Source organism: Xenopus laevis, chromosome 3L, assembly GCF_017654675.1.
Source record: "Xenopus laevis strain J_2021 chromosome 3L, Xenopus_laevis_v10.1, whole genome shotgun sequence".
Classification (NCBI taxonomy): Eukaryota; Metazoa; Chordata; class Amphibia; order Anura; family Pipidae; genus Xenopus; species Xenopus laevis.
In genome coordinates this window covers 113721870-113747761 of record NC_054375.1, presented here as the reverse complement: position 1 = coordinate 113747761, position 25892 = coordinate 113721870, and the positions used below count along the sequence as shown (strand labels likewise).

The 25892-nt window shown below is 37.5% G+C and overlaps 1 protein-coding gene across 1 annotated transcript in view; it reads right to left on the bottom strand.

Annotated features, from left to right (window-relative positions):
* Positions 1 to 25892, bottom strand: part of fes.L (FES proto-oncogene, tyrosine kinase L homeolog) — a 73571-nt gene that overhangs the window by 30523 nt on the left and 17156 nt on the right. The window contains exons 3-8 of the mRNA XM_018253172.2: positions 22400 to 22573; positions 17266 to 17362; positions 9498 to 9681; positions 6894 to 7031; positions 5655 to 5771; positions 348 to 470 (exon numbers count right to left, since the gene is read on the bottom strand). Of these exons, the coding sequence (XP_018108661.1) occupies positions 348 to 470; positions 5655 to 5771; positions 6894 to 7031; positions 9498 to 9681; positions 17266 to 17362; positions 22400 to 22573 (833 nt within the window). The remainder of the gene's footprint in view (positions 1 to 347; positions 471 to 5654; positions 5772 to 6893; positions 7032 to 9497; positions 9682 to 17265; positions 17363 to 22399; positions 22574 to 25892) is intronic.

The following is a 25892-nucleotide window of genomic DNA, read 5'->3' as shown; positions in this document are numbered from 1 at the left end:
AGCAAGTACTTTGTAAGGTGTTCCTCATATGTTTTGACGTGAAGGTTATACAAAGTTATAAAATATGACACATTCAGAGATAATTGTATAAAAATTACTCATCCTGTCAATGGAATAGGTGGTTCAAGCTTTTGGCAAAACTATATAAAAAAAGTATTTCCTTACTGAAACATTATCATTTTCTATTGTTTCCTATGATAAGCTGTAAGTGAATATTAGGGGATACCTTATATAAGCTACTTCCTAAATGTTGGCAATGTGTCTATGCTACTTATACTGATGCCAAACGTGGTGTGAATACTTTTTTGAACCATTTTTATTCTCCTGTGGAATTATTTGCATCTTACTTTTCTTTGCAATCTGTAGTCCTTTCTTCTGTCGCAATATCGGAGTGCAGTTGTTTCACTATATCCTCTTTGCTTTCAATGGCTACAGTGACTGAAGCAAGTTCTTCTTCAACAGACGTCAACCTTTGTATGAAAACAGAACTACATTGACTAAACATTGCTTACAACTTTCTTCTAAGAAATCAGTAAGAAATTACTGATTACATTGACACATAATCCAATTTTTAGGGAAGCAAATCTTTAAATTACATAAATTTTTGCTCTGATAATAATATTGGTGCAAGTGCTGAGAGACACTCCCCTTGGGGCCATTCTCTAGCACTAGCAAAGTACAAACTGCACTCTGACCAGTTGCGTCTTTGTTAGCACATCTTACTCAAAGCATAGTGCACATCTCAGAGGAGCCATTTACAACACATGCCTTAGGCAAAGATTAGGTTTCCCAAATTACATTGTGCCTGCAGAATAGGACAACGTTAACAAAGCTGTTAACCCACTCCCATTTTTTCAGTCGTTTCCAGATTTTTAGCTGTGTCCCCCAGTCTCCTGTCACTCTCAAGCATTCCCCCAATTTCTGAAGATTTTCCGTGATTTCAGATGATTAACAGAAAAAATCTGATGTGCGCATGCACAGAACATTTCAGTGACGTCAGTGGAACGGTGTGTGCATGTGCAGCATGGAATCTTTGTCTTCAGGAATGGTTATACATATACGCGTGACTTCACTCCCTCTGACATCACTTCTGGATCATGGAAAATTTCAGCATATCCCCCAAAAATCGGTATTAAGAGGTTGACAACTCTGTGTTAAGGTGCATCCAACGGTATGCCCTAGTCTTGAAAAATAAAAGGAAAGGCTGCTCTATGAAATTAAATTTAGAACACTCCTCATGAGAAATGAGAAAAGTAGCAACATCCGGATCGGATCCCATAAAATATATTATTTATTGGTATTAAAAGTAACGACATGAGCAGTACCTGTTACTGCCTGACATGTTTTGGATGTCTCCAAGATCCTCTGGGTGCAAGATCCTCCAGCATACTATTCAAAGTCAGGTGCAAATGTATGCTAATACCAGAGGCGCAAAGATTTGTACATGAAAACAACCTGTTTATAACAATGGTTCCTAAAGGAGCCCTAACAGTATAAGTGTTTTCTCCTCACTCTCCCAAAAATATGGAATATGGAAGAGTTGAAGTGTGTCTAGCTCAACCATGCTTTTAAGAACAACCATTGTGTATGATAGAAGGTTTGCTATAGATGTATCGCTTTGCCAATTACTTATTACATGACAAAACAGTTTAAAAGAATTTGAGCTACTCGGAAACTTGTTATACAGCTAAATCCCTGGGAAGCTCACAGTAAGCACATTTATTACCTATGATTAAGGGATAACTCCCGAAACGCGTTAGGTGTATTCCAGCAGGATTTCCAATAAACCCTCTTTTTTCAGAAGTGCCGTCTGCCGTCGAATGTCTTGTCGTATACACAGTGGGGTCACTGTCTGACTGTGCACCTGATCAGAGGGGAGAGCGGTGTGCTAGTGCGGCCCTTCCCTTTCGTTTGCCTATCTACAAGCACATTTATCTACATTAATTTAGGGTTTCTTTGTGCAGAATATATTATGATCCATGTATTACGCTACTGTCATTTAAATACCCACATACTTAATTATGCATTTGTGTTTATGCATTTTTGTGATTCAGCTCTACACGTGTGTATTGAAACAAACAATCTTTCTTGGAAAGATCTTTTCCAAGAAAGATCGTAATTGTTACGTCTATGGCCACCATTACTCTCATCTCAGTAATAGCTAATACATTTTCATGCTGTAATCCACTGGTGTTTCTTTAAAATTATCTTTTAATCCTTGCCTGTTAGTGTGGCATAAAAAAGGAGGGCAATGGCTCCAGTGGCCTTTGTCTGTTACTGAGCATTTTCAAGCAAAATTCCTCCCTATGTGCACTGTGACAGACCCCATTGAGGCACAAGCAGTATTGTTTGGTCTGCTGCATAATTTTATAGTTGGTGTTTCATTTATTGTAGTTCAGTGCAGGGGTGAACATTAGTTGTAGTAATATTGCTTGCATCAGTGGAGACATCTTTGTAGGAAACTCTGGCAAAAGTAACAGCAAGTTCTGATGAGTAGATAAACTATTTAAATTTAGTTTGAATGCCATGTTTGGCAGAAAAAAGGGGTGGGGGGAATACATTTAATTCTCTCCCCCATTTTACAGTTTATATAAAGTGCTCCTCTTAAATACATTTATGTTTATAATTTACTATATATGAAAAGAAACTCAAGGACACTTGCTGCTTCACTTGTGCCTCATTAAATGAGTGTACTAAGTGGTATAGATACAACATGCATAATGAGCACAAATGCCAGAATACTGCTCCACTAATAGAGTTTTGAAAACAGGACATTAGGACATTTTCAAGGACAATAAATTGCTGGCACTGATTCTTATTAATTGGGCTGGCAACAGAAATTATAAGTAGTAGTTGATTCTCTCATCCATGCAATGAGCAAACTTGGTCATTATATTTTTTTTCCTACATGACAATCACAGCTTACATGCAAAATATAAAGAGGGGAAATCAATCAGCAGCACAGGTTGATGTAGTCCCTAAGCTGGGAGCGAGTCTCACCATGTAGCGCATAATTATTAAAGAAATTGTATTGATATGGCAAGGTAGTGAAAAACAGTTAATGGATTTTGTGGGAGAAAAGTAATAGAATGACATGAATTTAGAATTCACTCTAAAATTTAGTCAAACGTGAGTTTCCTGGATTCGGAAATTTTCACTAAGGCCAGACAAATTAACTGCATCTATAAGTGCAACTATGTATTGGCTGATTGCAATCACTACCCCTCCCCCCTGGATTAAGAACATTCCATATGGTCAGTAGAGTAGACTTAAACAAAAAGCTGCACAGATCCAGAGGTATTATACCAACAATCCGGATTTATTATTAAAAGATTTAAAGAGAAGGGTAATAAATCTGAAGTAATAGAGAAAGTGAAAGAAAGGGTCAATAAAATAGACAGGAGTGATTCAGGGGTTCGGCCAAATCCAAAATAGTGGATTCGGTGCATCCCTAATTAAGAACAAAGCCAAAAACTGAAATGGGACCAGAACAGGACAATATATGCACTTTTATTTCTACTTATGCTCTGGGAGCGCAGGAGATAAAGTGAATAATAACTAAATATTGGCACATACTGGAAACAGATGATAAAATGAAAGGGGTTCTTCCAAAAAAGAAATAATTTATAGAAAACCATATAGGACATATTCTGGTTTACAATCATGTCTCTACAACAAGAATTAAGAGAAAACCATATAACCTTTTTAATGTTGGGACTGATAAGTGACTGTTTTAAATAGCAAAGTGTAAGTGCATTACTTTTATGTTTTTAAGAAATAAAAGTTTTTTTAATGTTATGGGCAATGCACCTCTGTTTTTAACTCTGCTTGATTGATCGCTGCTAAGGATTTATTCAGGAAGCAAGTTAAATATTGATACACATCTGGGAAAGCTGTCATTTTGTGAGTAGGAAATTCAGCTGCATGAACTGGTTGAAAATAGTATCTTGCATGATTGAAATCTTCACTTTACAATCCCCCTTAACCTCTATAAGTGTTCAAAGGGGAACTTAACCTTAATTTTATTAGGACACACACGTGTGGTCACAAAACGGTGATTTTACTATTTTATTGTTTTGCGACATATTACACTATATGTACTTTATATTTTGTTGTTCACTCCCCCGCTAGCCATGTGGCGAGGGCCATTTAGCAGGATATTTCTTATTTATACGTGAAGAGACTGTATCGGGACCGGCAGGAGGAGAAAGACTAGAGGTTTAGCAAACATAATCATTTTCTATTTGTGTATTTTAGAAATATCCACCATCCGGTTGCTTTAATAGTGTTACTTCCTGGTATGAAACTGCTAAGCCTGTGTAGACAGTGTTGTTATAAAAATAAAGTAAAATTAAAGTAAATTATAAGTACCTGTATAGAAAGTACTTTTGGTTTACAACTGCTTGTGTGCTACTGTAGTTCAAAAGAATACAAAGGCACACAATTTCTAAAGAGCAAAATGCTTGGCTTAGTCCATAATACTTCAATAACAAAATTTTAAAAAAAACGGCAAATACACACAGTCCATGGCATAAAGGTATTTAATACCATAACTAAAAACAAGGCATCATATATATAGATCCAGCTCTGTGTCAGAGTGAAAATGATGCATTGACCTTCTATATATATATATAATCAGCCCTTCTATAGATTTGGATCATTAGGAGTCCCAAGTCCAAAGTGAGATTTAACAGTTTAACAGAATGTTTCCCCTACTTCTTCATAGAGGTACTCTAAATGCCAGCTCAATTGCTAGGTTGCTTCTTGTCATGAACAGCATGTACTCTTACTGCTCCATTTGTCACAACTGGATCTTCTCCAAAACACTTACTTAAACAGGCCCCAAGTCAAACCACAAGAAAAAATCACCGAGACCCAGCAGATGACTTCTGTGAAGTCCATGAAATTACCTGCCTTACAAATGGGTACAGATGAGACCCAGAGGTGGCGAGGCAAACTGGTTGGTCCAAGTATATTTATAAAAGGAAGGGGACATCCCCAGTGATATAATATTACTGATTTTTACATTCTTCCCCTTATGGATGATGGATAAATGGTTGACAATTTCAGAGCAATGGCACATAGAGGTTCCAAAGCTGAGAATTGCCTATTGATTGACTTTACTGACAATCTCGTTGGTTCTATATGAATCTACATACTGTTTGATACATTGTTTTTAATATTTAAATTAAGTTGCTTTGAATATATTTTCTTTGGTTTCATTGTAAAATTTGTAAATCTACTAGCAGTTATGTTACCTGTCAGTGACAATGCCTTTAAAGTACTTTTGATATTTAAGCATAATGGACAATGAGCAGCATTATGAGCTATATAAAGGTTTTTTTTACATTAGTAATGATGTGATTTATTAAAATGACAATATAATATTTACAAGATTGTATGCCTCTTACAATAGTGAACTGTTTTATATCCACACATGCATAGTTCTTTTCAGTGCCATCTGACAGCATCTGTCTCTGGAATTGATTTTGAGGTTGCAAGCTAACAAAAAGTATGAAAGTACTGAAATGAACTGTAGACAGAATCAGTGCTTTATTTCCTGTATTATCTGTCATGTGGAATGACAGATTGGTTGTATTCGGTAAAGAAAAGAGCTTTCTGCCCACAGCTACCCATAAGTCAACAGTACATACGTATGTTGCACACTCTCCACTGTCAGGTCATTCAGCTGTAGTTCTTCCTCCAGGTCATCTGTTTCCTCCAGCAAGCTGGTATCAAACGTCACAATGGGTGGCAATTCAGACACTGATCTGCATTCAAACAAAATAACATATCAAGTACATCTACTTCTAATGACTGATTTGAACTGTTTTCCACTGACAAGGAAGGGTAAATAATCTTTCCTATATTGATCATTAATTTACCCTGTAAAGAGTGGAAATCTTGCAGTTATGTAAGCAACGAGTTTAGATCGCTGCAGGGCAGGCTGACTGTTCTGTTAAAATAAAAGAAGAAACCTAGCCAAAAAGCATGAAAGAACTGCTGCTTTGTGAGAAAGTGGAGAGAGACATAGTTATTCAGTTAAAATTCCCTGTGCAAGCCCAAACATCACTAGTGCTCTTCGAAAATTCACCCAAACAGTACTCTTTTACTAAACACAATACTTTGTTATTCAACACAAATGCAAGTTTTATTTGTTGGTGAAAGATATATCAAAATGACACGTCAAATCTGTAATGTGAGAATGGGTTCAACCATTGTACTCCCAATACATAAGGGGGCAGATTTATCAAGGGTCGAACTGCATTGCTTCGATATTCGAAGTCAAAAAATTTTTTAATCGAATTTGGCCATATTCGGTCAAAGTAAAATCGTTCGATCGTACAATGAAATCCTTCGAATCTAACGATTCGACCGATTTGATGGATCGATCGAATGATTTTACTTCGACTTCTAAAAACGTAGCCAAATGTTGGCTATAGGTTCTAGGAGGTCCCCATAGGCTAACATAGTAATTCGGCAGGTTTAAGGTGGCGAAGTGTTGAAGTCGAACTCTTTTAAATTGACAGTACTTCGATTTTCGAAGTCAAACTTTTTTACTTCAAATCGAAGTCTACGTCGAATTTAGGCCTATTCGATGGTCGAAGTACCCAAAAATTAGTTTGAAATTCGAAGTTTTTAAATTTGAAAATTCACTTCGACCCTTAGTAAATCTGCCCCAAGGTGTCAAACGCCTACTGGTAATTTTGTTTTTCATCTGGCAGAATCAGATATCTGGGTACAATAAAAACAAATGATGGCAGTTGGACAACATAGTTGTGGAAGATAATGACACCATAAAAAATAAAAGGTGTACTTTTCTGGATTTCAGGCTATTCATCATGCACCCTATGAACATTACTGGCTGTTCTTTTATTGTCACCATACAGTACCTGTTCATCTGGAGAAAACTGTCATATTCCTGGGCAGGGCTGATTCTGATGACAGAACTGGCAATTTCTCTATGCAGGGAAGCCACTTCCTCTTGTACTAAGCTTGTGATTTCAGAGTATTCTAGCATAATATTCTTGCTAAATGGTAAAAAAGAAGAGTTGTGCATTAAGAAGAACTCCCACTATTATTAATGAAAGAATGGGATATTACTCATACCTCCAAAGAAATATCTGTTGTTCATTGGTCACGCCCCTATTTCTTTATGGAATCTTGGGCTGTCCCTGAATAACTAGGACTTTTAGAAGTATACAAAGAGCAAAATATCCATTTTTATCAGGGCACACAGAAATGTTTGTCTCCCAAGGGAAAATGACTCTCACACAGGCAACTAAACACCTGAAAATGCCTCAAACCATTCACTCATAAATACAGGGCTGTCAAATGCAGGCAGCACCATATTCATAGGATACACACAGGCACTCAGGTTTGGCGACCTGCAGCAATCAAGGTAGGGTATAAAGAACATGGCAGTTTGCACCCATTTCTTTGCATTTAACATCTTATCCTACTTTATTTAAATTACCCCCTTGTGTTTTTTTTGGTGGCAAGAGTCAGTAAGTCAGATATTAAAGTTGCAGGCTCAAAAGGCAAAATAGGTGAAAAATGAATAAAAAAATAATAATATTGAAATCAATAAACAACAGGTTGCTCTCTAAAATAAGTTTAAAGAAATATTGACACCAGAAAATAAACTTTTTTCTATATCTATCATAACATTATCTTTGAATGCTATTATATAATTTTGCCATAAAAGTATTTGCCTGATGCTTTTACATTACCTTTCTTACCCCCATGTCCCTCTATGAGGGGGCTGCCATATTTGTGCAGCAGTAGTCCGTTAGAAACTCTGACAGGTTGAGGGATAGTCAGGTTGGCAAAACAGTCAGGATTAGGAACTTAAAGGTAATAATTACTTACAAAAGCAGAACTATCAGTGAAAAATGATCAACATGAGCTATAGGTAACTTTTAATGTAGAATAATATTTTGGAAAGAACAATTTTAGTGTCCGTATCACTTCAAGGTGCCCAGCAGACAGGCTCTCTTTAGTCTCTTTCAGTAGATAGGGTTACAGTGCACTAACGTTCACTGATGAGCAATAAACGAAAAAAAAAAAGTATTACACCAGGCAGTAACCCATGGCTTCCAATCAGAAAATTAGCTTTGAGCTGTATACTGCAAATTATAAACTGAAAGTGCATGTTGCTAACAATAATTTACTGTACATCTGCATGTGCAAATTTCATGTAAATTGTGGTCCATCCTATTTTGTGGGGACCAGCTGTAATCTAATTAAAAAAGCTGGATTGCGGGTAAAAAGACATGCAGAATTCCACATTGCAATCATAAACTAACCTTTAAGACTGCATACATGCTTATATTAAAAATTAATGGAAGGGAAACTGCAATGCTAATGATTATGTTTGCATTATACACAGCATGCTAATCTGCTTTTTTTGTTATGGTCATATTTTTACACTCAGTTATTGGTGTCGATTTCTAAATACAGGTATGGGACCAGTTATCCAAAAAGCTCGGGACTTGGGGGTTTCCGGATAACGGATCTTTCCATTATTTGGATCTTCATTTGGACCTTAGTCTACTAGAAAATCATGTAAACATGAAATAAACCCAATAGACTGATTTTGCTTCCAATAAGGATTAATTGTATCTAAGTTGGGATCAAGTACGAGGTACTATTGATGTGCGGGCCGACCTGATACTCGCGGCCCGTGGGTCAGGCGGGTTTGGGCCGACCTTGCATGATCTTTTCCGGGTCAGGGGTGACCTTCCAAATGTTGGCTTCCGACTTCCGGGTTGAGTTTTTATAGACGCGCCTCTCGCCCCGTCCCTTTTGTGACGTCATCGGTGGGACGGGTGGGCGGGTCTATAAAAGAGACCCAGAAGTCGGAGTCGGGTTGCGGGTCAAAAAGGAAAGCCGACCCGCACATCACTACGAGGTACTGTTTTATTATTACTGAGAAAAAGGAAATCATTTTAAAAAATTGGAGTATTTGGATAAAATGGAGTCTATGGGAGACAGCCTTTACGTAATTAGGATCTTTCTGCATAATGGGTTTCCAGATAACGGGTCCCATACCTGTACATATGATATAAATCCCCACAGTAAGTGCTCTAAACAGCACGGTGGCAGCAGAGCTCATAGCAGTGGCACAGTCAAGCTTATCGTGCCAATGCACAGTGTCACACAAGCTCTAGGAACTGAAATCATTTATAAGGAGTGTTTATACTGAATTTCATGCATATATATGGTAGGCTATATAGTACACTAATTGATTTTAAGTTTTCCCTCATTTTACATTGTTATTTTGTAGTCCCGCCTAAATATTATGCATAATACATTTCCCTGATTTTACATTTTCCTGGATTTTATACCATTTTTTTCTGGTCCCCTGAAAAACGTAAAATAAAGCAAACAGTAATATCAAGCACCTAGGGTACCATTTAATGATAATTAAAATGTAAAATGGGGTTTCTACTATAGATGTAATGTGATGCCATTGTGTAGCCCCATGTGCTTACAGAATTTGGACCATCTCCTGGTGAATGCTCTGCATGGACTCGTGCAGCGTTGGCAGGCTATACAGAAAGTGGTGTTCATGGTGTAGCTGAGCAGCTCTAACAGCCAGAACATACTGGTTGTGCAGTGCGTGCAGTTTCCATGTATTCTTCACATACTTCTCCTTTGCTTTGTCACGGTCTTTATCTGAAAAAGATAATCATCTTATCACTAAGGGCAGTGGCACACGCTGCTACTGGGGGAGATTCGCCTCTTGTTCGGGCAACTAATGTCCCCGAAATGCCTTCCCGCTACCTAGAATGTAAATCGCCAGCGGGATGGCACTCGGATCGATTTGGCTTTCCAAAATCGCCCGAAGTTTCCTTGTGAGGCAACTTCAGGTGACTTCAGAAAATGAAGCATTCTGAGTGCCATCCCGCCAGTGATTTACATTCTAGCCGGCGGGAAGGCATTTCGGGGAGATTAGTCGAGGACCTTGCCTCAGGTGGCAGCGAGCGTGCAGTTACAAGGGTGGCAAAAAGCCGCCTCTTGTAACTTTAGGAGCCAAACTTCCGGCTTTTAACCCGGAAATTCGGCTCTGCTAGTGCAGAGATCGCAATTGCGCTCAATGCACTAGCAATGCTGCCCCCTTAGACCCGCTCCGATGCTAATTTTTAAGCGCGGAGCACCCCAGAATCGTTACTGAATACTGTAACTTTAAAAGCAGAACGTCTATTCTTCGTTTATATGTCACAGTCTCATTATTTGCTTTCTATAGTAAAAATGTAAAGGCACATTACACTAACCAGTTATAGGAACTATGGACAACAATTATTTTGCACATGCTTTCTTGCCAAGAAAAACCAAGGTAATGTCTGTGCTTTGTTTAAAGCAAACAGTTGGTAATATCAACATTTTCATAATAATATACTTTTAAGTAGTATTTGCCATTGGGTAATCATAAATAGAAAATTGCCATTTTAAAAATAAGGACCACCCCCTGGGATCGTATGATTCGCAGTGCAAACAAACAAACCATACATGTTAGGTCACATGAGACAATTAACAGACAGAGTTCTGTCATTTGCTTCAACACTTCTTCCTGTTACAGTTAGAGTTGTAGTATTTCTGGTCAGGTGATCTCTGAGGCAGCACAGAGACCATCAAGAAACGGTGGTTTAAGGCAAGACATGTAAAAGCATCTTAAACCATCAAAAGAAAAAGACAAAAAATATTAAACAAGAGAACACATAATATACACCAGAAAAATAATTATAATCCAAAAATTGTTCGAAGAGAATTATTCAAAAAAAATAAAGAAAAACAAACAAAATACAAGTATTAAAATTTGCGATAAGATGAACTATCCCAGATATGCCCTTCGTATGTACCTGTGTAATAAACTGTATATATCCAACTCATATAGAGTATACTGAATAAGTTACAATAAAGCACAGGCCTCTATTCACAAGGAATTTGATAAATAATTATAGTCTCTACAAAAGTGAAAAGAAAATAAGAAATACACCAAAAAACAAAAAGCTTTTTTCGAAAACCAAAAGAACAACCAAATTAGGAGTCAAAATAAGTCAAAAAAATTTCAAAAAAAGTCAAAAAAAGTCAAAAGAAGCATGTGACATCATAGTCGCTATTGAGACCAAAGGGTTTTCTGCTCCCTAGGAAAAAGATCCATTTCGTTTCCAAACGGAGTAATTTTGGCAAAATATCTCCCCCTCGTTTTCCCCTTGCTACTCTGTCAATGCCCAAAACTGACAATTTGGTAATGTCTCCCCCATTGCATTCCTGAAAATGTTTTGCTACTTGAGAATCACTATGTCCCTTCTTAATATCTAAAATGTGCTCTCGAATGCGATTTTTTAAGGGGCGACTGGTTTGACCCACGTACTGGATATTACATACTTTACATTCTAAAAGATAAATGACAAAAGAAGTGTTACAGTTAATAAACCATCTAATGGAGTACTGTCGTCCTGTTAAATTAGACCTAAACAAACTTGTCTTAGTGACCTGCACACAGGTTAGACATCTAGATGCACCACACTTAAACATGCCTTTCATATTAAGCCAATTCGTATTAGTAATGGGTCTTTGAACTAGGCTAGGGGCAAGTGTATTACCTATTGTACGAGTGCGCCGAGTGACTGTTTTATACCCTAAATTAAGTACTTGATCCAAAGCTGGGTCAGTTCTTAGAATGCATAAGTTCCTTTCAAATAGTCTCTTTATATGATTGTATTGTGAACTAAATTCTGTAATAAAATGAACAGGCTTATTAGTTTGTTGTGACTGTGTAGTGATGTTAACCAATGAATTATTATCTGTTTTTGGCATGGGCTTTCTTGTCGTTCATTAGGGCAATAATTAAGTGCTTTATTAAAGGCTTGATTTAGATGTTTTTCTGAGTAACCCCTAGCACGAAATCTTTGTCGTAATGCTTCTGACTGAGATACGAATTCCTGTACGTCTGTACACAGTCTTCGTAATCTCATAAATTGCCCTATTGGTACTGCCTTAATGACGTGTTTGGGATGACAGGAAAATGCTTGTAAAAGGGAGTTCCCAGAATTTGGTTTTCTATAGATAGTAGAAAAAATGCGCCCATTATCTTGATAGAGAGTTAAATCAAGAAAGTTGATAGAATCATTACTTATAAAATGTGAGAATTTGAGGCCTATATGGTTCGAATTTGCGTATTCCACAAATTGCAGAAACTGCAATTGTGTGCCCCGCCAGATCACAATTAGATCGTCAATATATCGACCAAAAAATACAATGTATTTACTAAAGGGATTATTCATATTGTAGACAAACTCCTCTTCCCACCAACCCATCGTCAAATTGGCATAGGAGGGGGCAAATTTTGCCCCCATCGCTGTGCCACGTTGTTGTAAATAAAATGTATTGTTGTACAAGAAATAATTGTGTGTCAATAAATATCTTATTGCGTCTAGCAAGAAGGTTTGAAGATGTGGAGGATAAGTACTGTATGTAGTAAGATGGTATTTAATTGCTTCAAAGCCAACATCATGGGAAATACAGGTGTATAGAGATACCACATCCAGGGAAGTCCATATAAAACCTTCTTCCCAAACAACGTTAGATAATTGTGTCAAAATATGTTGACTGTCCCTAATATAGCTCCGTAAACGTAGAACCAGTGGTTGCAGATATGTATCTACTAATTGCGCTAAAGGTTCTCCTAAAGATCCTATGCCCGATATTATGGGTCTCCCTACAGGGGGTCGTGTATCTTTATGTACCTTTGGTAGGTGATAAAAAATGGGGGTGACTGGATGTTTTACTTTAAGAAAGTCAACCTGATTTTCATTTAGCAAGTTCAATCGTGCCGATTCATCTATCAGAGCAAATAGGGTCTGATGAAATTGTATAGTTGGGTTGGAGGGAAGTGGAGTATATGAGTTGACATCAGACAATTGTCGTGATGCCTCCTGATCATAGTCACTGTAATCAAGTACAACCACCATACCTCCCTTGTCTGCTGAGCGGATGACAATGGAGTTGTCCCTCTCCAAAGAACACAATGCTTCCCTCTCCCCCTGAGTCAAATTGCAATAGGACTTTTTACTTTTAACTGTTTTCTCATATAATAGGCTTAAATCTCGTTCCATTTTCTTTTGGAAGAGATCAACTGCCGGGGTCCTTTGGTGAACAGGGTAGAAGTGGGACCTAGACTTAAATTGATTTAAACGAGAAGGTAAAACCGGAATTCCAGTTCTTCCAATCTCGTTGTCCGTCTCACGTTGGAGAGTTTCCAAAATGTTGAGACTGCATACATCAGGGAACTCAACCAAATTGTCATCTACTCTTCCTACTTGTACCGTTAGTAAATCACTGTCAAATTTGTTATTCAAAAAATGCTTTCTAAGAACCACCTTGCGCACAAAAGAATTAATATCGACAATGGTTTGAAAAAGATCAAAGTTCTTTGTTGGGCAAAAGGACAAGCCCTTAGCCAATACCTTCAGTTCATTATCTGTTAATGTTCGTCTAGATAGATTTAAAACTTCCGTCCCTTGTTTTTCTCCCGCAGGCCGTATCTCTTGTCCTTTTGTTTGTCTACAATATGAATAATCCCTTTAGTAAATACATTGTATTTTTTGGTCGATATATTGACGATCTAATTGTGATCTGGCGGGGCACACAATTGCAGTTTCTGCAATTTGTGGAATACGCAAATTCGAACCATATAGGCCTCAAATTCACACATTTTATAAGTAATGATTCTATCAACTCTCTATCAAGATAATGGGCGCATTTTTTCTACTATCTATAGAAAACCAAATTCTGGGAACTCCCTTTTACAAGCATTTTCCTGTCATCCCAAACACGTCATTAAGGCAGTACCAATAGGGCAATTTATGAGATTACGAAGACTGTGTACAGACGTACAGGAATTCGTATCTCAGTCAGAAGCATTACGACAAAGATTTCGTGCTAGGGGTTACTCAGAAAAACATCTAAATCAAGCCTTTAATAAAGCACTTAATTATTGCCCTAATGAACGACAAGAAAGCCCATGCCAAAAACAGATAATTATTCATTGGTTAACATCACTACACAGTCACAACAAACTAATAAGCCTGTTCATTTTATTACAGAATTTAGTTCACAATACAATCATATAAAGAGACTATTTGAAAGGAACTTATGCATTCTAAGAACTGACCCAGCTTTGGATCAAGTACTTAATTTAGGGTATAAAACAGTCACTCGGCGCACTCGTACAATAGGTAATACACTTGCCCCTAGCCTAGTTCAAAGACCCATTACTAATACGAATTGGCTTAATATGAAAGGCATGTTTAAGTGTGGTGCATCTAGATGTCTAACCTGTGCGCAGGTCACTAAGACAAGTTTGTTTAGGTCTAATTTAACAGGACGACAGTACTCCATTAGATGGTTTATTAACTGTAACACTTCTTTTGTCATTTATCTTTTATAATGTAAAGTATGTAATATCCAGTACGTGGGTCAAACCAGTCGCCCCTTAAAAAATCGCATTCGAGAGCACATTTTAGATATTAAGAAGGGACATAGTGATTCTCAAGTAGCAAAACATTTTCAGGAATGCAATGGGGGAGACATTACCAAATTGTCAGTTTTGGGCATTGACAGAGTAGCAAGGGGAAAACGAGGGGGAGATATTTTGCCAAAATTACTCCGTTTGGAAACGAAATGGATCTTTTTCCTAGGGAGCAGAAAACCCTTTGGTCTCAATAGCGACTATGATGTCACATGCTTCTTTTGACTTTTTTTGACTTTTTTTGAAATTTTTTTGACTTATTTTGACTCCTAATTTGGTTGTTCTTTTGGTTTTCGAAAAAAGCTTTTTGTTTTTTGGTGTATTTCTTATTTTCTTTTCACTTTTGTAGAGACTATAATTATTTATCAAATTCCTTGTGAATAGAGGCCTGTGCTTTATTGTAACTTATTCAGTATACTCTATATGAGTTGGATATATACAGTTTATTACACAGGTACATACGAAGGGCATATCTGGGATAGTTCATCTTATCGCAAATTTTAATACTTGTATTTTGTTTGTTTTTCTTTTTTTTTTTGAATAATTCTCTTCGAACAATTTTTGGATTATAATTATTTTTCTGGTGTATATTATGTGTTCTCTTGTTTAATATTTTTTGTCTTTTTCTTTTGATGGTTTAAGATGTATTTACATGCTCCCACCACTAGGTGGAATTTTACTAATTGTGTAGAGTGGCAACATATGTTAACATCGTTGTGATTGGTCACAACCCCTATATAACTCTTGTACAGGGGTGTGCCATTTAGCCTATGAGTAAGTGCCCACACAGGCACGAAACGCGTTAGGCCTCATGTCCTAATAAAATTTTCTAATTTTTTACATTTGATTCTTCATTTTTGGAAACCCTCACATCTTTGTGATGCAGTGTTTTTGGTTCCTTGCACCTTGGGACTGAGGTGAACTGTGAGTGTTTTCATATTTATTATTATTTTTCATTGATATCCTTTTGAATTCAACACTTGCTGTTGTGAGGTGGTATTATATATATTTTTTCAATGTGGCAGATGCACAAACTAAAATATTTACAAGACATGTAAAAGGACAATAGTTACTTAAATATATATATAACAGTTTGGTAAGATTCTGTAATACAGTGGTGTGAAAAACTATTTGCCCCCTTCCTGATTTCTTATTCTTTTGCATGTTTGTCACACTTAAATGTTTCTGCTCATCAAAAACCGTTAACTATTAGTCAAAGATAACATAATTGAACACAAAATGCAGTTTTTAAATGAAGGTTTACGTTATTAAGGGAGAAAAAAAACTCCAAATCTACATGGGCCTGTGTGAAAAAGTGATTGCCCCCCTGAGTTCAATTTCAAAGGTTATAAAGCCATTTCTAAAGCTTTGGGACTCCAGCGAACCACAGTGAGAGCCATTATCCACAAATGGCAAAAACATGGAGCAGTGGTGAACCTTCCCAGGAGTGGCCGGCCGACCAAAATTACCCCAAGAGCGCCAAGACAACTCATCCGAGAGGCCTCAAAAGACCCCAGGACAACATCTAAAGAACTGCAGGCCTCACTTGCCTCAATTAAGGTCAGTGTTCACGACTCCACCATAAGAAAGAGACTGGGCAAAAACGGCCTGCATGGCAGATTTCCAAGGCGCAAACCACTTTTAAGCAAAAAGAACATTAAGGCTCGTCTCAATTTTGCTAAAAAACATCTCAATGATTGCCAAGACTTTTGGGAAAATACCTTGTGGACCGACGAGACAAAAGTTGAACTTTTTGGAAGGTGCGCGTCCCGTTACATCTGGCGTAAAAGTAACACAGCATTTCAGAAAAAGAACATCATACCAACAGTAAAATATGGTGGTGGTAGTGTGATGGTCTGGGGTTGTTTTGCTGCTTCAGGACCTGGAAGACTTGCTGTGATAGATGGAACCATGAATTCTACTGTCTACCAAAAAATCCTGAAGGAGAATGTCCGGCCATCTGTTCGTCAACTCAAGCTGAAGCGATCTTGGGTGCTGCAGCAGGACAATGACCCAAAACACACCAGCAAATCCACCTCTGAATGGCTGAAGAAAAACAAAATGAAGACTTTGGAGTGGCCTAGTCAAAGTCCTGACCTGAATCCTATTGAGATGTTGTGGCATGACCTTAAAAAGGCGGTTCATGCTAGAAAACCCTCAAATAAAGCTGAATTACAACAATTCTGCAAAGATGAGTGGGCCAAAATTCCTCCAGAGCGATGTAAAAGACTCATTGCAAGTTATCGCAAACGCTTGATTGCAGTTATTGCTGCTAAGGGTGGCCCAACCAGTTATTAGGTTCAGGGGGCAATTACTTTTTCACACAGGTTTGGATTTATTTTCTCCCTAAATAATAAAAACCCTCATTTAAAACTGCATTTTGTGTTTACTTGTGTTATTTTTGACTAATAGTTAAATGTGTTTGATGATCAGAAACATTTTGTGTGACAAACATGCAAAAGAATAAGAAATCAGGAAGGGGGCAAATAGTTTTTCACACCACTGTATGCCACTTAATATGATATAAACTATTTGTTGCTTAAATATTCATTTTGGGGGTATAGTTTTCCTTTAAGCTGTGTATTTGTTATGTGACACAGCATTCAGTATGGTTAATAAATGTATATTCGCTGTAGAGAATAACTGGTCAATTGTGTATATATTTTTGGAAAGATGAGCTTTTGTGACCAAAAAAAAAAAACAAATTCATCAAACAGTGTTCTCACCTCTACAGGCCTCTTGGTATTTTCTCTTTGACTGTAAAGTTTCTTTCACTTGGCTGCGATACTGACACCTCAGCTTTTCTATATCCTGTTGGGTTGTCTAAGCGATAGGAACATAAAAATATATTGATTGATATTATTTTTTGAAAGGCACAAACCTTATATGAAGAATCATGCTGCTGACTGAAAATACATTCTGCTCAGACCAAAGTGGAGGCCTTCCCAATACCTACCCACTGTTTTCTGAACCTAGCTCCCCCCCCCCTGCCATGTGATGCTTCAGGGATGCTGGCTCTGTGGAGCTAGAAGTAGGATATTCTGATGTCATATAGGAGACAGTTGGCATATGCAAATAGCTATATTTATACCCACAATGCAATGTTTTCCCAGAACGCCAGCGTAATTGCAACCATGCTCCAAGTTTCATTCAGCACAACCGTCTGACTAACTAATTTGTTTGTGAATCAGGAGTGGAGGCTAACATTTTCAAAGTGGGTATTGCGTCGTTAAAATTGTTACTTTTTGGTGCAATTCTGTCTAGAACCAACTCAATAGATCTGGATGTGAACAAAAAAGGAGGCTACTGCCCATGAAGGGTCTGATTCTCAGCTTGCTTATTTCAGCAGACCAATTTAAGCCCCTGTGTGGCAATAGCTTAAAGAACAAGGAAAGTTAAACTATAGAAGTAGCTAGAAATGTTGTACATTGTGTTTTGAGCTTCTCTACCAGCCCCAGCCAACCAAAGCCCTTTAGCAGTAAAGATCGGTGTCTCCAAAAATGCCCCAGTAGCTCCCCATCTTCTATTCTGCTGATTCACTGCACATGCTCTGTGCTGCTGTCACTTACTGAGCTTAGGGACCCACTCACAATATACAGTACACATAGAATATAACTGTCACAGTATAAGGCTGATTAGTAATTCATATGGATAATTATTACATGGCAGCACAGAAACCAGTGCAATTAGCATCAGAATTTGATAATCAGCCCTGTACCATCAGTTTATATTACAGGCCAACCTCATTTTCTGCTTGATAATTTGCGACAACCCCTAAGCTTAGCTTCTCAACAGCTGCTCAGAGCCCACTGAGCATGTGAGTGTCACAGACACTTTCCAAGATGGTGACCCCCTGTGACAAGTTTGAAGTCCTGGATTATTGCTGATATTGAGAAGCTGAAGCTTTAGGCTGGTGCAATAAGTTCAGTATATAAAACATGGCATTTTTAGCCCTATTCAATTTAAGGGTTTAGTTCTCCTTTAAGCCTTCCTCCATTGCTCCTGTTTTTCTCTGTGTGATTTCAATCAGTTTGGATTGAGTTAGGGTGGATGTGTCCAACCACTGATTTCATGCATAAGATCTGGGTGGGAACCCAATACTAGGTAGCTGTGCAGGTGATTCTAGGGGCACACAAAAAACTAACAAAAAGATGAAATGGTCATATAAAGAGACAGACAGCAAAATGAGAAACACTAAAGCAGTTTAGAGGAAGAAAGGTAAAGAAAGAGCAAAGACAATTAGACACATTGGACAGGATGAGGGCAGCTGTGACAGAAAACTTTTGAAATGAAAATAAGACCACAGCAAGATAAGAACAACATTTTATACATTTTGCACACCTCCTTCCACTAGCTAAATGACTCCCTATAGTTGTATTTCTGATTTATTTGTCAATATGGTTATAACCAGACCTTATTAACACAGTACTAACAGGCTCAGCACTCCTTAATTCTAATTAGAGAGAGAGTGAAGCCTGCCATTTAGTAAAATATACACTTGGAAAATGGGGTGCCTTAAGGGAATCAAACACTGGTTTAAACCCTTACTTACCAGTATTTTATAGAAAAATGATTTATGCAGATATCTAAATGAACTGCTTTATCCTGTTCATAAAACACAGCTATCTGTATTAACTATTTTATACTCATCATAAATCTATGAGTGATCTGTTTGCTAAGCTCATTAGCTTATTGTGTAAACGGCTCCAGACTTCTCATTAGTCATTTACATGAACTGTTTTATCATGCATACATTTGCTACTTGCACACAATACTGATTTATAGTTCTCATGGGCATACTCATCTAATCAACTGAACTGCTAAAATGATAAGCTTTTATATAAGTGTATTTATTTGTTAAATGTATATATGTTGTACTATAAAATGAGCAGTGTCAAAGAACACAAGTTAGTATAGGAAATTAGTATAGAAACATTAGTGGCAAACAGTAATCTCTTCTGTTGATTGGTGTACTGCTATTTTGCTTTATTCAGCATAAGAAATCTAGTTGTACTAGTATCATCTGTAAATATTGTGCAACAATAAATGGTTAATGAGAAATTCTGTGTACGCGGTCACTTCTGTGTTCCATATTAATACACATACCGTATATACTCGAGTATAAGCCGACCGAGTATAAGCCGAGGTACCTAATTTTACCTACGAAAACTGGGAAAACTTATTGACCCTAGTATAAGCCTAGACACAACTACAGCCCTGTCTCCCAGCAGCGCACATTCTGCCAAAGCGACCCCCCAGTGATCAACCGGACTTCTTTGCAAAGTTGATGGTGACAGAGAATTGCCAAAAAAAAAAGATTACTGTGTGCATTGTCCCACTGTCCCACTACCATGTGCAGAGGGTGCTGTGTGATATTGCCATCACTGTTATTCTTTCATATAACCAACAGAGGGTGCTGTGTGATATTGCAGTCACTGTTATTCTTTAATATAACCAACAGATGGCGCTGTGTGATATTGCAGTCACTGTTATTCTTTCATATAACCAACAGAGGGTGCTGTGTGATATTGCAGTCACTGTTATTCTTTAATATAACCAACAGAGGGCGCTGTGTGATATTGCAGTCACTGTTAATCTTTCATATAACCAACAGAGGGCACTGTGTGATATTGCAGTCACTGTTATTCTTTCATATAACCAACAGAGGGTGCTGTGTGATATTGCAGTCACTGTTATTCTTTCATATAACCAACAGAGGGCACACTGTTATTCTTTCATATAACCAACAGAGGGTGCTGTGTGATATTGCAGTCACTGTTATTCTTTAATATAACCAACAGAGGGCGCTGTGTGATATCGCAGTCACTGTTATTCTTTCATATAACCAACAGATGGCGCTGTGTGATATTGCAGTCACTGTTATTCTTTCATATAACCAACAGATGGCGCTGTGTGATATTGCAGTCACTGTTATTCTTTCATATAACCAACAGATGGCGCTGTGTGATATTGCAGTCACTGTTATTCTTTCATATAACCAACAGAGGGCATTGTGGGATATTGCAGTATCTCCCCAAGTGAACTGTTGGTATAGGAATGATTAAAAGTGACTGGAATCTAAGCTACTGCACGGGCTGACCCGAGTATAAACCGAGGTAGACTTTTTCAGCGCATTTTGGATGCTGAAAAACTCGGTTTATACTCGAGTATATCCGGTAATACATGTTTTATTGCTTTGAATTTTATATTGTGTAGGGCTCCATATTTTGTGTATACTATATAAGTGATCTATAAGTCTGCTTGTAGTTTAACGAGTTTTAAAATGAGTTGTATATGTAAGTACAAGAGCACAAGTACAAGAGCACATTAAACCCATATGTGACCACTGACCAGCTACATGTATTTAGGTATGACCCTTGTAAGTGTGTGGTTAAACTAAACTATAGATATGCCTCAACTATCAGTTCTTGTTACCACTTGTAATAAACTCTTTTTAAATTTAGTTTTAGGCTACAGAAACAAATTACAACCCATGAACAACCCATTTAAGAAGAATATAAATGAACTGGAAAGAGTGCAGAGACATGCAACTCAACTGGTTAAAGGGATCAAAGATTGAAATTATGATTATAGACTGTCAAGGCAGGTATTGTTTGTTTTCTCTGGAGAAAAGATGCTTGTGAGGGCACCTGATTACTCTTTACAAGTACATTAGAAGACATTATGGACAGATAGCGGGAGACATTTTTTTTTAGAGATTAGTACTGAAAAGGTCTGATTTCTTTAAATTTTAAACAAAAGCTATAGTCATTTTTGCTAGTCTCCTGATTCATGGTCAGTAGAAAAAGTTAATTAAAAATAATATGAATCAAATTTTTCAACTCTGGGAGACCCATTTATTAACGGTTGAATTTTAGTGGTATTAGAGCTTATTAAATTCTATTTCTCTAAAATCATAAATGCCATAAAAGTTATTAAAAAAAATCAGAATATAAAAAGTATGAACGAAAAAAAGTGCAGAAAAAAACACAGACATCTCTGGGATAATTACTAGTGAATTTTTAAAAAAAAAATATCTAAAAGTCTGAATGACTAAAATAAAGTCCAATAGGATCAGTGCAGGTCCCATTGTCTTCCATGGGACCATGAATGTCTTCTTCCACTTTGGGGTGCCAAATGTTAGGCACCCCCAAGTGATTGTGTATACTTACCTGAAACCCCGGACCAGTGCTCCTCTCAGCAGAAAACTGCACCGGCCCGGGGTTCGTCTAGCATTTCTTGTTACCACTTGTAATAAACTCTTATTTAGTTTTAGGCTACAGCAACAAATTACAAAACTATCTGAACCAACTGAAATGAAAAAAGTGTTGGAAGGTGAACAACCCATTTAAGAAGGACTGGAGAGAGTGCAGAGACATGCAGCTCATTAAAGGGATCAAAGATATAAATTATTATGATAGACTGTCAAGGCAGGTATTGTTTGTTTTCTCTGGAGAAAAGATGCTTGTGAGGGCACCTGATTACTCTTTACAAGTACATTAGAGGACATTATGGACAGATAGCGGGGGACATATTTTTCTCATAAAAAAAAAAAACACCAGAGGCCACTTCTTTGGACTAGCGAAAAAGAACGTTCATTTGGAGCAGTGTGGGTGTTCTTCTCAGTGAGGACTGTGAAATTGTGGAATGTCCTGTCAGATAATGTTGTGATGATTTTTTGGGCAAGCATATGTATGTATGTAAGTAAGGACACTGGGCTTCATTTGGAGGGTTTGAACTTGATAGACTTTGACCTTTTTTCAACCCACCTTAACTATGTAACTATGTCAGCCAAACCCCCATTATAGCATTAAAACAACTTGAGAATCTTACAAGAACCAAAGGCAGGTGAAATATTACCTTGATGTAATCTTGGTTGAGAAGCTGCCATTGTTCACTATAAGACTTTTTCAGCTGCTGCTTTTCCCGAATGAGAATGGTTATTTTGTTCAGGGGTCCTGCATTTAAATCCTCTGAATGCTTGCGTAAGATCTGGCTTAGGTTTTCCGTTTGAGACACCAATGTTGTCCAGGACTGTGGACAGAAAGAGACAGCATAAGGGAATATCCTAATACAACACTATTTTACATTATTCCTGGATTTATTAAAAATGTAATCTTAGAGGCATAGAAAACATACTGGAAGTTCCCTAAACAAAAAATATAACCTATTGAAAATATCAATGGGAAAAATATTAAAAGGTTATGCTACCTTCATTAAAAGAATATTCAGAATTGAAATTAATTACTTAATAATAATTTCAGCATCCCTTTATTTTCTGCTCAGCAGTAGAAAAAATCAAGGACACAGTGGGGCTGATTTACTAAAGGGCAAAGTGGTCGTCGCTAGCGAAAATGCCCTAGCTTGGGAGAAGATGTCGCCTGTGAACTCTGTGGACTGGACCTGCGCAGAGGGGTAAGTAACAAGTTAGGGGCATTTGCCCAGCGGGACAGGTAGGCCATGGGGGAGGAGGGAGGGGAAGCAACACAGGGGAGGGGGGAGGGTTTTTGCGCCCAGGAGGTTTCCTTCTCCTTTAATCATGTGCTGGGGAGGGGGGTGCTGTGTTATTCACAGAGGAGGAGGAGGAGGCATATGAGTTTAAGGATATGTTTTAATATGACTTCAATTTTTCACATATAAGTGATGAGTGATATCACTGCAGTGAGCACCAACCATTTGTTTTCATTTCATTAGGGAATGAAAACAATTTGCATTTAGGGGCTCATTTACTAAAACAAAAAAAGATTTCCTTTTTTTTCACAAAACATATTTTTCTTGGTGTGTTACCAGCATAAATGTGGACATTGTCTTAAAAGTTCTTGTAGTAACATGGGTGTGGTTTAAAACAGGGAGTGGTCAAGACTGGCTTCCATTATCCGCCCTCCACCACATAGGCCAAAAAATTCCGGCCCTCTGGACAGCACTGTTCTAAGAAATGCTAGAGAGGCTGCTGTAAGATACTACAGTCATGTGCTTTATATTACGCCTGTGTTTGTGAAAATTATATGAAATTATATAAAATTGCTAAGGTCTTTTTGGAACCTCAGTATGGGCATTTCCATGTATATGCATTGAAAAAAGGACAATAACCACAGCTTAAATACAGTTCTGACCATACACAATTTTTCAGTTTTCCTAAACCATATCAGTTTAAGAGGTTTAAGATTTTAGCCCCACCTTTCTTGCCTTCCCATCTAGCTTGCTTCATCTGTCAACACCTGGATGCATTTTTATGCCTGTTAAACATTTCAGCACCATTCATTTAGACACATTTCTCCTACCTAACTTTTCAACCCAACATAGAGTCAACCCTTCACTGAAGACATTTTATACAAGAGACCACCTTACCTTGGTTGAATTTAAACATGTAACACCTCAGAGGCCATCAGCAATGATGCAATATCAATTTAAACAGATTCCATCCAAAGAATATTATTATTGTGTATTTATAAAGCATCAATTTATTCCACAGTTCTGTACAATGAAAATGTGCATACACTGAACATACAGATTACATATCAAAAAACAATACAAAGTAAAAAGAGCCCTGCCCAAAAGCATTTAAAGTCTGAAATATAAATGTGTATAAGGCAAGGTTAGGGCATGTGGGAGAAAAAAATGAATACTTGCCCCAGGCCAAATGAGATAGGAAGAGAGACAAGGACATTTGCGTCCACACTTTTTTCCATCAAGATGCCTCAATTATAACTGACAATACAATATGTTTTCATTAGTTGAGCTTTTGTTTTGGCAATATACCATGGGAACAAATCTCCTTGTGTGCCCAAGACAAAGTAATAAACAAAGATCAGGATTTCTAGCAATCGCAAAAGCATATGAATTGTCATCTGTACATTAAAACAACACATATAAAGAGCAATAGCTAGAAACCTCAACCCACAAATACTGAGATGTGAGTGTGTTTCTTCCATGAACTACAGTAACAATACAAAACAAATTGGATGTGGTTCAAAATTAAGTGTGTTCTATAATTTATTGTTGTTTTCAGTGTCAAACTGGGTTTATTTGGATTGGAGCCCACCAGGGACCATCCCCCAAATGCCACCACCACCCTGGCTGCATTTATTACAGACACAGCAGTTGTGTATTCCTGTCCCTGTACTCAGGGATTGCAAACAGGAATTCTACACATTTCCTTTCATATGCTATATAGCAATTAGGATAAAATCATTATAAACTTCTTCAAGAGGTATGCCTCATGTTAGTCGTGAGGACAACTACTATTGTTATTACATTTAAAGGAGAAGGAAAGCTACGGAGGCATTTTATTGCCAATAGATTAGCTGCAATAGTGCAAGCTAGAATGCTATATTTATTCTGTAGAATGTTTTACCCTATCTGAGTAAAAAGCTCTAGAATAGGATAGGAGCTGCAGTATTAATGTGGTGTGACATCACTTCCTGCCTGAGTCTCTCCCTGCTCTGGGCTCAGATTACAGTATAGAAGGGAGGGGTGGGGGGAGAGGAGCAAACTGAGCATGCTCTTGCCCAGGGCAATGAGGTTTAAGCTGAAGGCAGGAAGTCTGATACAGAAGCCCATGTGTACACAATAGAAGGAAAGAAATGCAGTGTTTTTTTTGACAGGGGACTCAGAGCAGCACTACTTTGGGGGTTTACTGGTATATTTAGATGGACCTTTCTGATAAGGCTTACTTAGTTTTAACCTTTCCTTCTCCTTTAAGGTCGTTTGTGTATCATAATGAACCAGAATGCCTATAAGCAAGTGCTTGTAATGCAACACTGTTTTGAGAAACACTTATTTCCTGGTGATAATTTCCTCTTAAGATTGTGCCACTTTACACTATATTCAAATATAAATGCAGCTTTCCAACCCACTACATATGTATATCCATCGACCAAAACAAACAGAACAATAACAACTGGCCAACTGTGCGTGGCCAACCAAATAATGTCCAGCCACTCCACTAGCAGGCCAATTAGTTGGATAAAAAAATATGAAAACAAATGAAAAAAGTCTTTATTTCTGGTAAACTATCTTAAGACAACTTAACTTAGAAAAAGTGTTGGAAGATGAAGAACCCTTAAAAACGTTTGAGGTTTCACTCTCCAAAAAAAGGAGAAAAAAAGAAAAGATTTTTATGTCACGTATTTGGGTATAAATTATCTGATGGTTACGTTTTCCTTTCCTCTGTATAGTTCACCTATGCATAAGCAACAAGCAAGCCCAATAAACTGAAAATTAAAGCTAAGTGAATGTTAATTGGTAAGCTAAACGGAGGAATGTTAATGGGTAAGACCATTAAAATTTCCTTAAAGGGGATCAAAATCAAACAGGTTTTTTTCTAAGGGCAATGGAAGACAATGGGGTATTT